General features: G+C 39.1%; 1 protein-coding gene across 2 annotated transcripts; it reads right to left on the bottom strand.

The window, feature by feature from the left end:
• Nucleotides 1–2,421: 2,421 nt before the first annotated feature.
• Nucleotides 2,422–14,054, bottom strand: sp3a (sp3a transcription factor). Of its 2 annotated transcripts, none has more exons than XM_052565604.1 (8): nucleotides 13,875–14,054; nucleotides 13,568–13,638; nucleotides 13,323–13,433; nucleotides 10,459–11,415; nucleotides 7,363–7,579; nucleotides 6,379–6,568; nucleotides 6,022–6,218; nucleotides 2,422–4,828 (listed from the first exon to the last, which is right to left on the bottom strand). In XM_052565604.1, exons 1-8 carry the CDS (start codon nucleotides 13,879–13,881, stop codon nucleotides 4,509–4,511), a joined length of 2,070 nt encoding a protein of 689 aa, XP_052421564.1. In that variant the 5' UTR covers nucleotides 13,882–14,054; the 3' UTR covers nucleotides 2,422–4,508. The 2 variants fall into 2 exon arrangements, with proteins under 2 accessions (XP_052421564.1, XP_052421565.1); XM_052565605.1 differs by having other exon boundaries at nucleotides 6,379–6,469; nucleotides 13,875–14,053.
• Nucleotides 14,055–15,747: the final 1,693 nt, after the last annotated feature.

Genomic DNA, 15,747 nt, shown 5'->3' with positions numbered 1-15,747 from the left:
TAGAGACTCCAAGACCTGAAATGTGTGTGTCATGCAAAACATCCAGAAAGATGTTTGGGAACCACTGTTTTAACATGACAATAACAAAAGGCAACACTGGAAAACAATGAGAGCTGGAGAGCTGCATCTGCTCCCCATCCAGATCCCGCAGGAGAACACGGCTCTTTTATCTGTGCGGTCCAGCAGAAAGTGTCCCATCCACACCAGAGCGATTTCACTTATCAGAGCTGTAGCGTGCCCCCCCATCGATCTCCTCGCACCGCAGCCGCTGCTTTTACAGGAATATATCACTGTCCTTCTATCAGAGGAACCGGACATCACAGAAGGTCAGAAAGAAGTCATCCAAACACAACTCGGCTATCAGCCGCACTGCGGATGCTTTTATCTGGAGCTATAAAGGGAAGGCCAGTTTGGTGACTGGAGGATTCTGGGTAGTGGCTTGGAAAGGCGAGGATGTGGTGATTCATAGGCCTCGTTTCAATATACCCCTCTCCCCTCCTGACTTCAGACTATTACAATATTCAGATTACCGTGCACTGGAAATTAATTGGACTAATTAACATACAAGTAAATGATGATACCGTTAACACATTTCATTAACTCAAACTGTCATTTCATGTTCACCGTGCTCTCCGTATTGCATTACAATGAATTGCATTCATTAAATTATGCAAATGAAAGGTGGCAAGCAACGGACGGCTCCATATGAACGTTAATAGACTGTTTTCTCTAAATCTCTGCAACAAATCGCATCAGATTCAGGAGCATGTGTTTTTTTCACTTGGATCTGACAGAGAAAAGATTTCAGTGGACACTTTTGATAATGTGTGGCCACAACCTTCAGTGATGAGACAAAAGCAGATTGCAATGCAATTTAAGAAGCATAAAAGGTCAACAATGAAAAGTGAAGCTGTTTTATGATTTTAAATTAATTAAGATAGTGTGTGGAGTGTTTGGTAAGAAAAAAAAGGCTATTTAAAAGGCTAAAATTGCTCATCTTCATGTCATTCCTAACATGCATGAGTTTCTTTCTTCTGATGAACACAATAAAATATATTTTTGCCAGTTTATGTGACCACAGAGTTTCATTCCCCATTGACTTTACTCTATTTTTTTGTCCAAGTCGATGCGCACCCAAACTGTTCAAGTTACCAGCATTCTTCAAAATAACATCACACATTTAATGTTATAAAACACATTTTTTTCTTTCATATTAAAGAAAGATTTGAAAAACATTATCAACGATCCAAATCAATTTTCCCCACAGCTGGATTTAATTTCCACAATAGAGAAGTTAAAACAGACTCTGATCATGAAATGTGATGTGGGTTTAATATATAAGCCCCTCTAAGAGGAAATTGCTGTAAGTGTATTTCTAAATTGAAAATGAAAAAGGCATTGAGGGGAATTTTGTTCACACTTGAGTAAGTTCAAAAATAAACAACATATTTCATATGCAATTTAAGGGGGTAAAACGGTGGGTCGGGTGGGCGGATGCTCATCGTGCCTGCTCTTTTTATACATATTTTAACATTGAATATGTCAGAGAAGCTTGTAAACGCACATGAGATGAGGAATAGATCAGGATTTAGAGGGCAGGAAGAGATCAGATATCCAGCTCTGGTCCTGTTGCTGCAGTGACATCTGCTGGACTTCACACACACACAGAGAGAGAGAGAGAGGTCTCTCACACTCACACACACACACACACACACACACACAGAGAGAGAGAGGTCTCTCACACTCACACAGGAATTTTAAGTGATTGGTTTTCAAACACGAAAAGTAGAACATTTCAATCATACAATTTGTAGTATTAATGCAAATAGAAAAAGTATTGCACATAAGATTTTGCCCATTCAGACTTTTATAGAAAGAGTGAATATATGAACAATTGTACTTTTAAAAAACTTCACACTATTTAAACCATTTCAAATGAACTAGTTATGGCAAAAATAAAAAAACAAACACTATTATTCAAAGATATTTTAAAGTCGTCTCTTATGCTCAACAAGGCTGCTTTTATTTAATCCAAAATACAGTAATATTGTGAAATATTACTACAATTTCAACTAATGGCTTATTGTAATATATTAAAGCTGAATTTTCAGCATCATTACACCAGTCTTCTTCAGAATACGTTAATTTGCGGCACAACAAACATTTATTAATATTTATATTTTTAGGATTCAAGTGTTTATTTAAATCAGAAAAGTTATTGAAAAAAATGCAACTTTATTTTACAGTCACTCCATTCAACACTCAATTTAATGCATCCCTGCTGAAGAAATTGTAATTTTTTTTTAATGATGTGGTGGATAAAATGTTTGGTTCTTATTGGTCAACTATCACTATTTTCCTGTTGTGTGCGAGAATGTGCATCAGCATTCAGTGAAAATAAGACAACTGACAAGCACAGGATTATATTTAGTCATTTTAGTGTGAAATAAACAGCTGCCCTCAAAAGCGGGCATTGTACAATAGGCTGAAGCGCTCTCGGAAAAATGACCAAATAAAAATATAAAAGATAAGATGCTATTTATAATGAAACAAAATCTAATAAGACTTCACAAACTAGAAATAGACCAAATAATAATAATAATAATAATTCTGGATCCCTGTGACAGAACACCCCTGATCAAATCAGAAACCAAAATAGTGTTTCATTATCTGCCATTAACCCCGCTGGACCTTTTCAATCCGACTCTGATCGTTACAAACTTGGCTACTGGAGGTATAAAATCTCCAACACAAAAATTGGCAACGGTACTGCAAATGGGTAGATAAAGAGACATGATGATTAGCTGAAAGAACAAACACAGATCAGCGGAGAATAACTGTTCAGTACCACATGGACACCAACACATACTTGCACATGGACTAACAGCAGACGAGTGCGTCCTCCCTGATGACCTGCAGTGTGTTCAGATACAACCTTCAACTCCTCACACAACGTTCATTAGCGAACTCCTCTGAGGACAATCACTGTCTGTGAATGAAGGTGGTACAGTAAGAGAACCAAGGAGAGGAAGTTCAAAACCTACATGGTTAGACAGTGATGTCTTGTTTAACATCCCAAAAGCATGTTACTGAAGTATTTTGACACGGCACACTGCTATATTGACGCCAGACACTCGGAGCTGCTCGTTTGGTCCTGAAACGCACACAACAGATGTTAATCCTGCAAACCATCAGACATAAATCAAATAGTTTTTCTATCCATTTATAAAATTTGGCAAACTACAAACCGCTTCATTTCATACAAATGATTCTTGATGCTGATTACAGTCCAGTTCTTTAAAAAAGTAAAGCCAAAGGGAGTTTTTTCTTCTTCTTCTATTTCTCTCTCTCCTTAGAAAAGCAGTTGTGGACATCACAAATCCAGGTTACAATGTATATAAATATCACTTTGCTCAAAAAAAGACTTCATTCGCAACAAATTCATATTGAAAGATCTGATCAACTTGAGAATTATTATACATAAAATGCTTTTAATTACATGATTGTTTCATATTTTCCCCCTTTGCCAGGCCCGGGTTTACCTACGCAAAATAAAACTACATAAAAAGAATAAAAAGCATTTTCACGAGGAGCATCGGAGACATGTAAAGACACTATTGGACACCTTCATAACTCCCAACAGCACAATGGCAGGCTTCTCTCCAAAGTTTTACATCTTCCTCCTAATATGGGGAACTTACAGCACGAATATCACTTACGACCTAGAATTAAAATGAGAAACAGCTCACCCGCAGTAATGGAAATTCTGCCATTACTTACTCCCCCCGCTCCACGAGAACTAGCTCAGCCCAAAAGTCGCTACAACAGATGCTTCACTTCCCATCAAACAAAGCCCACGACAGAAAACGCAGAGTCTGACAAAGTTATACAGCTGATGAGATGAAAAGCTTTCTCACACAACATGATTCTGGTCACATGTCCGTTCTGGAGCTCGACAGACATGGAAGTGTTGTTGCATGGAAAGAAAACCATTTTCCCTCAAAGAAACCGCATGAGTTTGGAATGCCGTAGCGGAGGGGGAATAAATAATGTGAGGATTTTCACTTTTGGCTGAGCTGCTCCTTTAACATCAGCCACCCGTCTGTCACACAACACGATTATTCCCGTTCCAACAAGTACACACGGAAACAGATGCTTGACACCCATGAAGCTTTGTACACGACAGCTTATAATACAATATAAGGCATTTCAGTGTTGTATGTGAAAACAAGAAATAATGCTTCCCCCATAAAAGATGAACAAAACCCCCAATAATTCTATATTTGTAAAATATATAGATATACGTGTGTGTGTGTGTGTGTGTGTGTGTGTATATGCATTCACGTAAATGTACATATTTACGTAAAGGAGGGTAAATATGTAAATGTATAAAAGCAAGTTAAATGCGTGAGCTTGGAATTGACGTATAAAGTCTCAGGTTGCGGGAGAACAGGATGTGATGTCATACAGGAAGAGCCTTGGCAGTCTAACAGAGCGTTCATGGTTCGTCACTCGGCCGCGTCCCCGGCGGACACGGAGACTAACTGCAGAGGAATCTCGGCCGCGCTCAGCTGGTCCTGTGAGCTAGACGTGTTGACGGTAGCGCTGACGGTGGCCAGGCCCTGCATGGTGCCGGGCTGGATGTTGGTGAGGATGAGTGTGGTGCCGCCCGTCGTGATGATGCTGTCCGAGGACACAGCTCCGCCCACGCTGGCCACCATGGCTCCGCCCACTACCTTCTTGTTCTGATGCGTCTTTATGTGCTTGGCCAGGTGATCGCTGCGCATGAACCGCTTCGGACACTCTGAACACGCAAACTTCTTCTCTCCTGATAATGGTCAGATGAGGAACGGTAACAGGAATGGGAAAAAGAACAGAGAAAAGCAGTTACAAAACCCTCTGCACAAAGCCTGCTCCAAAAGCTCATTTAAAGATATGCATTTTCTTAAAATTAATTTAATGTCAAACTGAGTGTTCTAAATCAACTCTATTTGGGTCATGATGTCGCCTATTAAAGCAGTTGGCTAGGTTTCAGAAGAGAAGTAGCCACTAGTGATCGACCGATACCGATTTTATTTGTGTTTTTTTTTTACCGATTATTTGCATGTTTGTGTGCCAGATAACCGATATGCAAAACCGATATTTATTAACTGTTATAAAGTAAATATATGACTGAGTGAAGAAAGAACATACTTGACTTTGGTTTTTCCTATTTCCAGTCATCCTTTATTTTTTTTAAGTGTTGAAAATGTGTCTTTCATGTTAGATTTAATCTTTATTACAATAATAAAAAAACATTTATAAAAACCATCAACAGAAACAACACTAATATTAACAAGAAGCAAAATAAATGTAGAATGTCTAATGTTTTCAAATGGAAAAAATGAATAAAGGACAGGAGTCATATCAACTTCATTTTAAACTACCGTTTTAGTAGGTTTATAAGCTGTTTAATAGCTACGGAGTCAATAATAATTCACTGGATAATGTTAATTCACTAAATAATATTCTCTGGAATATAACAAACAAAACATTGCATTTCTCAACTTCATATCATATAATATCAATTATTAACACATTTTTGTCCTTCTAGATTTTGAGATACTCAAACTGTGAATGCTCGCGGTGATAATAAATAATTAATTTCCATAGAGTAATTTATTTAGATGTTTATTAGCAAAATAATGGTTATATAGTAAACGTTAACACAATTTAGGGTGTTTTAAACAAGTGAATCTTGTTAAGTTACATGCAGTGGCCGTGCTGGAGCATTTCCTGAGCATCAACCACATCAACCCGCTGAGTGAACAGCAATATGAAAGCAGCTTCACGAGACTAATGATGCAGCAAATTTACAACAGAGAGAGAATTCAATTCAGCGTTTATCATTGAATCGTATATTACAAAACTGATATCGGATTATATATTATCTGGGGAAAATATCGGTAAACCGATATATCGGTCGGTCTCATGTAATCACTACATATTGGTGTGTGTGTGTGTGTGTGTGAGAAGAAGTACCAGTGTGTGTTCTCCTGTGTCGCTGCAATTCATCACTGCGTGTGAATCTCTTCCCACAAAACATCCAGGTGCAGACAAAGGGTCTCTCTCCCGAGTGCCAACGCAGGTGAGCTCTCAAGTGAGATGTCTTCCCGTACACCTTCCCGCAGCCGGCTATATGGCACACGTGCTGTTTCTTCTTGCCCATGTTAGATCCCCTGCAACATATAATTAGAAACAGTAAGGTCAGAATGGAAATATATTACACACATCCAGTGAAGACATGTAGTCAAACACACAGCGTGGGGTGTCTGTGTTACATATGAATATAAACACAGAAACTGTACTGGAAACGTGCTAAAGGAAGTGTGATCTCACCTCCCGCCTCCCTCTTTGCAGTTGGGGCAGGTGCATGCGACCCTGCGCAGACGTTTGCCCTCCTGGTTCATGCCCTCCATCTCCTCCTCCACTAAACGAACACGAAGGTGAGAGAGGTCATTGGCATTCAGCGTAGAGCTACTGTCCAGAGGCCACTCCTCCGAATCAGGCTCCTCCTTAATCTGAATATCTATAGAGTATAGTGTGATCAGTGTTACACTAACAGCACTGCATCATTAGCGCTAAACACATCTTCCCTCTGCAAAGCAACTCTACATGATTCTTCTGGAGTGCTTGGTCACTTTCATAGGGCCCTATGATTTCCATGATGTGGAGGACATGGATGGAATCCAGTCAAAAAAAAATAGAATTTAGTATTTAATGTGGAAAGTAGGTAAATAAATGTGTTTACGGTCCACATGAAATTTATAAAGCTGCCTTGATTTTATTCATTAAAACTACCGTCAGATACACACAAACTCATATTTATTACAACCATCCAAAATAAAAATAAAAAAATAAAAATAAATTGTGATTATTTGAAATATTTCTGTTGTACAGTAGAATGAAAATATTATTTAAGGAAAACCAAACAATTTGAAATCAGTAAATCTCTGTTGCACAGCACTTTGTTTGCCATAAATGAAAGGGACTGTTTAAATTTGATTAGTTCAGAAGATTAGCTGAATTAAAAAAAAAACTGTTTCTGAAACAAATAAATCCCACAGGGCACTAATATTGTTAATATTTTAAGAAATCATTAAAATAAGTTGTATGAATTAAATTGAGAAGACATCCCTTTTGATTATTTTAACAATTAAACCATTAGAACAGGCTCTAGACAAATTAAAATGGAAAACACTATTTGCAAAAAAAAAAAAAAAAAAATTTGGGCCCTAGATCTCTCCACATGTTTTTTCTTCCCTATTAAAAGGACTACTGCAGACATTTCCATTAGTCTTCCTGAAGCAGCAGCTGCAGTACCTCCAGTGCTGTCTGTGTCCTCAGACTGCTGGAACTGAATGCCTGCCTGGCCCACAGCGTTCACCGACACCGACTGCAGGTTAGGCATCTGTCCGGAGGTCAGGCTGACAGGTGTACCTCCCTGACCCAGAGACAGCGTCTGCACCGGGGCAAGAGTGATCTGCTGAGCTGGAGCTGTCTGCAGCTGAAGGTTCTGGAGGTTCTGGACTCCTTGGACCTGCATGGACAGATCGGTGGAATGTAGAAAACAATTAACTATTTTTCATGACATTTTTAAAGCACAGCAGGCTTGTCGTCTTAATTTAATTTACTTTAAAGAGCCTGTCTGCATTCCTGCAATTCATCCGCACTGTTAAAGTTCCTCACATGAAAGATAACTATTTAAATTAATAACTGTTCGAAGAATAAGGAAGTTCATACACTACAACTACAATCACTCTAATAACAACCGTTTTCTCCTGATGATCGATGAAAACATTAACAGCCAATGAGAATCCAAACGAGTTTGAAGAATTTGCACATTTAAAGCAGCAGATGACAAAGCTGTTGGTTTGAATACTAATAAATGTCTTATTATTGTGCACAGGCCTCAAGTCATTGTGTGCCATTTTTGAGCAAAAAGCCATAAAAGATAAATCACCAAAAACCCCACAGTAACCAATCACAAAAGTAGGGTTTTCTACATATTTATGCAAGTTGTGACTTTTTACTGAATTTCAAAATCAGTAACATCAAACATGATAAAGGCTAATCAGATTTTGTGATGATTCACTGCTGGTCGCTGGTCAAACTATGTCTGTGACTGTTTCAAGGTCACTTATGAACAGTGGTGCAGGAAGTGATGTTTTATTAGTGCACTGTGTCTGTATCAGCAGTGCAATAATTACAAATTCAGTATATAAAAATAAATAAATAAAAGTGTCAGCTAAATGAATAAATCTAATTCTCAGATCTTAATAGGGATGCACCGAATGTTCGGCAACCGAAATTATTCGGCCGAAAATAGCCAAAAAAGCACTTTCGGTGTTCGGCCGAATAAGTAAAAAGGCCGAATAAATTTTGCCGAACAATGACGTTTTTAATGACGCAATCAAATAACCCGCGTAGAGTGATAGGCGCGCGCTTTATGCAGCAAACATGTCAGCAGTGTGGAAACACTTTAAAAAGTGTCAGATAAAGATGCAAAAACGGCCGTTTGCAGACATTGTTCTGGATTTGGGAAAGCCGCTAGGTGATGGAGACTGTCAGGTGATGCACAGCGCAGGAGATGAAAACAGCTCAGAGAGTAAACTGGCTCGTACTACAGATGAGCCGCGCACAGTCTCGCTGTCTGACATGTTCGATGAGATCCTCCAAGAGAATAACCCATTTGCAAGACAGAGGACAAGCTCGACTGCTCAACAGTTAGATGGGCAGTGTTGTGCCTGAACGCGTTCATTGAACGATAGTTCATGAACTCGTTCATATTTTGGGCGAACGTGAACTGAACGTGCTGTATTACTGCCTGATGAACGTTACTGTCAACTCGTTCATTCTGGTGTCTGTGAACGGCACGCTCTCTCAGGTTAACTTCGTTCAATAGGGTGCCAGATTTCTATAGAGCCTTCCTGGCGAAATCCCGGCTAAAACACACCGTAAACGGGTCTTAATATGTAGCGAAAAAACACCCAATCTGGCAACACCAGCCACCAGTGGCGCACAGTCGTCCGCCGCATGCGCGACGCGTCATCAAAAAAAAAAAAAAAAAAAGGCGACAGCAGCATGTAGCAAGAAGGTGTATGATCATTTAAAAGAATTGTTTATGATGTTTATGACAATGTCGGTGAGAATGGGAGACAAATCATTAAAGCAACAATGGGGAAATGCTGTCCCCTCAATCCTAATGTAAACCCTGGTTGGATAAGGATTCAAAATTGGATATTATATGAAGATGAAATCTGACGCATAGCTTCATTGTTAAAACTGATAAAATAATTGCTGTCTGTGATTCTATATGGGCTGTGGCAATAATTGTGAAAAATAATAGCTTGCAGCAACATATGGAAAAAAAGAACTATGAACTAGTTCATTTTTGGAACTTAGTGAACTTAGTTAAAAATTTTGTAGTTTGAACTATGAACTGAACTAGTTCATTTTAAAATTTGTGAATTGAACTTTGAACTAGTTCATGTAGAAAGTGAACTTTCCCAACACTGTAGATGGGTATCTCTCAGAACTCCCCATCCCCACGAGCAATAACCCTCTCGAATTTTGGAAGACAAATCAAGGCCGCTTTCCTGACCTGGCGCAGATGGCACGCAGGTAGGCTCCTTGTATGGGAAATTAATTTAAGATTTTATTTATATTTTGGATTATGGTAACACTTTATAAGTAGTTTCTATTTTTAACATTAACTAACAATGAAAAACCCTTATTAAAAGCATTTATTAATCTTAATGTTAACATTTACTAATACAGTATTAAAATTAAGTATCACATTTGTAATTTCTGAATTAAAAAGTATCAAAAGTGGTAGGCCTATTTGTTAAAATAGTTAATGCACTTATACTAACATGAACTAAATATTTTTTATTATCTTACATTAACGAAGATTAATAAATACCATAACAAATGTATTGCTCATTGTTAGTTAATGCAATAATGTTAACAAACATTATAAAGTGTTACTACCTATATTTTATATGTATTTTGTGAAAATTCTGAACTATTTTCAGTGTAGTAAAATAGTAGGCCTACACTGGGTTTCAACCATTTCATTATCTTGAAGACATTGTTCGTTTTGAAATGAGCAACTGTCAGAAAACTGCAATAAAATGTTCAACTATTCTGCAGGTACTCGTCTGCTCCATGCACAAGCACCAACAGTGAGAGACTGTTTAGTGCTGCATCTCATGTCCATACCTGCAAACTCAGAAGGCCTGAAAAAGGTGACAGATTGGCAAAATAAATGGAAAAAATGTGAAACACCGCGTTCGGTATTCGGCCTTCGGCCTTCGGCCAAGCATTTCATTATTATTCGGCTTCGGCTTCGGCCAAGAATTTCATTTCGGTGCATCCCTAGATCTTAAGATGTAATTCAAAACAATAACCTCATACCTGGAAGGTCTGCCACTGGATCTGTCCTGACGGAGAGACAGTCTGGGCCTGGATGAGGAATGTTCCTGGGTTGATGAGCTGGACGTTTTGCAGAGACTGCTGGGCCTGAGCAGACACCTGACCGTCAGCGGTCTGAAAGGGCAACTGCTGTAACTGGATGACCTGCTGTCCTCCAGACACCTGACTGAGGTATCCCGAGCCGTCTCCCTGCTCCCCCATGCTGTCTATCGTGCCGGTGTGCTGCTGCGAGGACGAGGAGGACGTGGTAGGCACAAACATGTCTGCGGCTGCACTGGAGTTGAGCGTCTGTTGCTGTTCCCCTGCTTTGGCCGAGCCCTCAGAGTTCTCCACGCTCTGATTGGTCATGATGAGCTGTCCGTCAGCCGTGACGCTGGTGGCTATCGGCTGGGCTCCTGAGAGCCCCAGAGAGTCCAGATCCAAGCTGTTTATGGGCACAAAGGTAATGTTCCCAGGCAAACCCAGAGGCACGTTAGTGACCACCTGACCCTGAGTGCTGAAGGTCGAGCTTCCCAGAGACACCTGCGGGATCTGGTGCACTTGGCCAGCCTGGGTCATGAGGTTCTGAGTGCTGCTGAGCACGTCTGCGCCCGAGACGCTGATGGTCTGGGTGCCGTCTGGGAGGATCTGGATCTGCCCTGCGGCGTCCTGCGCCATCGAGGCCCCATCGACGGCAGAGTAACCCAGCTGCCCGTCGGCCGTCTGCACCTGAGGGATGACTTGGTATTGGATATTAGGCACTGCGCCGCCGGACGCGTCGGTCCCTGACGTGAGTAGGATGGGCTGGTTCTGGAGACCCTGGAGGCTCTGGAGAGGAAGAACATACTGTCCGTTGGACGTGACGATACCCGTGCCGGGGAGATGCAGGACACCCGAGTCGTCCTTCACCGCCTCCCACCTTTCAGACGACCCGGTCAACTGCACTGAGAGGTCTGCGTTCTAGGGAGGAAACGGGTTCACAAAAGAACAAGATGTTCAAAGTGATGCCACCACGGTGCATGTACACGGCAAGATCCAATAACAATGAACACGTCCTCGTCTCTTGCTGTTACTATGGTGACTAATGCAAAACACGGACCCCATGGACTATGGATAAACCCATCCTGCATATGAACATGATTTGACCCTCAAAACAATACAGTTTACCACTAATATTTGCCTTTTAGTAAACAACAAAATTGCTAAATAATGAATATGTATATATACGGTATATGAAGGCATTTAAAATAAGACGAGTATGTTTCCAAAATGTCTAAATAGAATCTAATTTGTGAATCTGGATTATTTTTACATTTTTAAATCACTGGATCAAGTCTCTTATCAGTGGCGAAGAACATCATTCAGCTGTATTTCTGTACTAGCTTAAATATTTTTAGCCTATTTTGGAAATTTGCAGTGCACTTTTTTTTCTTCATTTGTGTCGCACAAGCTCATGATTAATCTCTTTTTCCAGGTTACTGTGATCAAATGTTCAAGAGTTTAGGTTTTGCTGTTTTCTGAGCACAAACTCAACACAAATATCCAGTCATTTCTTCTGTGTTTTCTGCACTGCTGCGAAATGTGAGGGCTACATTTATTTATTTATTTTCAGAAATTAAAAATACATTTATATAAAATTACCCATTTTTTATGTTTTTGAAAGAAATGTATTTTGTTCACCAAGTCACTAATTAAATTTGAGCAAAAGTACAATATAAGGGTAATACTGTAAAACATTATTGCAATTTAAAATAAAATTTCTATTTGATTATATTTTGTAATATAATTTAATCATGTGGTTTTCAGCATCATTCCTCCAGTCCTCAGTGTCACATGATCCTACAGAAATCTAAAAGGCTGATTTGCTGCTCAAGAAACATTTCTTAACTAAAGTTTAAAACATTTGTGCTGCTTAATATTTTTGTATAAACCGTGATGCGTTTTTCAGCATTCTTTGATGATTATAAAGTTTTGACATTTATTTTGACTTTTTGTAAAAGCATGCACAATCTGTCACTTTTTATTCATTCATCTATTTATTATTTTGCTGAATAGAAGTAAATCTCACTGATCGCAATACTTTTTTAACTTGCATGTATGTGCATACTCCATGTCCAGCCATCTGAAGGACCGACAATATTACAACCAATTACCTGAAAGGTTCATACATCTCCATCTATAAAATTAAACCGATCATGATCCATTCTTTAACGTTTTCCATGCTGGTCTGTCAGCAAATAAGCAACTAAAACAAATATGTGTCTTCCTGTCTATCTGAATGGTTCCTGTCAAGAAGAAGCTACACTGTGAACCATACTGTAATGTACATAGTTTATTTAAACTAAGCCAGATCTGAGCTTCCATGTATATTAAAGGGTTAGTTCACCCAAAAATGAAAATGATGTCATAAATGACTCACCCTCATGTCGTTCCAAACCCGTAAGACCTCCATTCATCCTCAGAACACAGTTTAAGATATTTTAGATTTAGTCAGAGAGCTTTCTGTCCCTCTATTGAAATTGAATGTATGGTATAGTGTGTCCAGAAATGTAATAAAAACATCATCAAATTGTATTTTCGATGCTTCAACAAATTCTAACTGACCCTCTGATGTCACATGGACTATTTTGATGATGTTTGTATTACCTTTCTGGACAAACTATACCTATACAGAAAGATTTTAGACTAACTTACATCCAAAATATCTTAAACTGTGTTCCGAAGATAAACGGAGATCTTACGGGTTTGGAATGACATGGTTAATGACATAATTTTCATTTTTGGGTGAACTAACCCTTTAAGTCCAAAGTAAACAAGGCCGGTAAGCTCTAATAAAGGTGAGATCTGTAGCTGCTGACTTAACTTACCCCTCCAGCAGCAGCATTATCAGAGTTTGTCCGGTTCTCGGGTCCGGGGGCGGGCGAGCCGAGGCCGGTGCATGTGGCGGCGAGCAGGGCGAGCGACGAGGGCTGTCCGTCCTGACGATGGGCGGGTTTAATACATGAAAGGGGGTGGCCACACAGGAAGTAGCAGTGTTTAAACAGAACAAAGTGAAAACTTCATCAAAGCACATGCTTTAGAAAAAGAGAGGAGGTGATTTTATCAGGTTTACCTGCTCGGCGCCGCCGTCCTGAGCGCTGCTGCTGTCCGCCATCACTCCCGCCTTAACTGGCCCTTCAGGCGCTTCAACACACACAACAACAACACACAACAGCCGTTAGAGCCCGTCACTCAGCGCGCCATCGGCTATAACAGAAGCGCTGTGTCTCTTTATGTTTGATTTGAACTCTGTATATCGTTCCTCCGCTGATCTCCAACTCAGTTTTTACCCGCCTGCTAACATTAGCCTAGCTTAGCATAAACATAGCCTGCACAAAGCTTCAAAGCGACCGTTCCCGCGCTCTTCAAATGCTACGTACCGGTCATTACTTGAGTTCTTTACAGAAGACTGATATCTGCGTTTAATTACACTCCGAGCATGGTTACTTTAATCGGTGCCTGCGCTCTCTTTAGTCCAATTTGTTTTTTTCCTAATTTGATTGACGGCGGGGCTTCCACTTCGCCAACTGCGTCACCAACCGGAAGTCCCTCCCTTCGTCTCTCCTCTCATTGGATAGTAGGTTGGAGAACTCGCCTTTTGATTGGATGGACGGAATGTCTGTCATTTTGACCGGATTGCTTCCTATACGTCTCGTTGTCCCTCGAGTTTTGTCCGTGAAGATGTACGGTTTCCGTCAGTATAGTTAAACAACTACAGCAGGATTTTTTTTGTTTGTGGTTTTGATGCGTTTATATAATTACCTGTTTAGTTTTATTAGCAATAAAGCTTATTTTTTCTTATCTAACATATTTTGCAAGAACACTATAGTTCACTCTGCTCATTCAGACAAGCTGGGAAACTTGATGATGCATCATTTTTTCATGGCCTTGTAATCAGCAATTAAGAGGTTTGTGGTTTAATGTAAGAGGCCACTTGAGCTCTGTCAAGTGATTAATGATATGCAGTAATTTCTGAAGATCAGTCTTCATGGAGAAGGCAGCAGCATCTTTTACAAAAATGTGTCAGAGATGGGATGAGCCACACGGATCCATGCACTTCTGTTATTAAAATATTTTTAGTAGTTTAGAAAATAACAAAAATCTTTCCACTGTACAAAAAAAAAAAAAAAAAAAAAAAATAGAAACTCACCAATTTTGCAAAGAGAAAAAAATACAAGGTGCTAAAAGAAAGTACATTCATGCATAGAAACATACTGGCTACAGAAATCATAGAAGTATAGATATTTTGTAATAATGTAGAAATCAAATACAACCTTCTAACCATTAAATCTTTGTGTGGATTTCCAGTGCAACATAATATGTAAATGTGATATATGTATAAGTGAAACAAAGATGATAATATTAGCAAAAAACAAAACAAAAACAAAGCCAGCACAACAGACATACCAAATGCAGCAATCACGGTCACAATAGGCATCCAAAAAAGTTGATTAATAATCACTACATTTTGTGGACACAGCAATTATTACAAATATTTATATGCAAAGAGCTGACATAGTTTGGACTTCATAAAATGAATTATAAATTAAAGATCATTGACCCTCAAATGAACTAGAACATTAAACCTACCTGTAGCTGATTAAAGCTTTGTACAGGAGTAAAGCTGTTGTGTTATTCTATCAATCACCCACACTTTTCTTGAAATGTATATCATTATGTAGCTTATTACATAAGTTACAGCTGGAGTATGTAGACTAAATGACATGAAATGCACCATACCAGCATCAGAAATGATCTCGGCCATGCATTTTCCCCCCAGCCTTTGATAGCCTAACTGTAAAAGCACTAATATATATATAAAACAAAATTAAATAACAAACTAGTGTGACATCATTTTAAACAAAATAATGCAAAAATTAACTAAATCAAAATCAGGAGTTCATTTTCAGAAAAAGCCTGTAAAACACCTTCTGTAATAAGTTTATATATATCCAGTGTGTCTGCATTGTTAATCATTTTCTGAACATATTTCTATACAGAATCTCCCCAGATCTTTTAAATTCTGAGGTCCATATTCATATGCACCCTCATCTCATCTTTCATTTTCTATAGGGTTCTGCTCAGGGAATTGGCACAGCCAAGGACAGAAGCTTCATTTTGTGCTGTTGATTTTTATTTTATTTTATTATTTTAATTTTTTTATTTGGATTGTAGTCCTGATGGAATATCCAACCACTGCCTGTTATAAGATTTCTAGCAGGGGCAGTCAGGTTTAGATTTATTTATCTGTTG

Source organism: Carassius gibelio, chromosome B9 (genome assembly GCF_023724105.1).
Source record: "Carassius gibelio isolate Cgi1373 ecotype wild population from Czech Republic chromosome B9, carGib1.2-hapl.c, whole genome shotgun sequence".
Lineage (NCBI taxonomy): Eukaryota > Metazoa > Chordata > Actinopteri > Cypriniformes > Cyprinidae > Carassius > Carassius gibelio.
The sequence above is the reverse complement of the archived record's forward strand: the minus strand, read 5'-3'. Positions and strand labels throughout refer to the sequence as shown.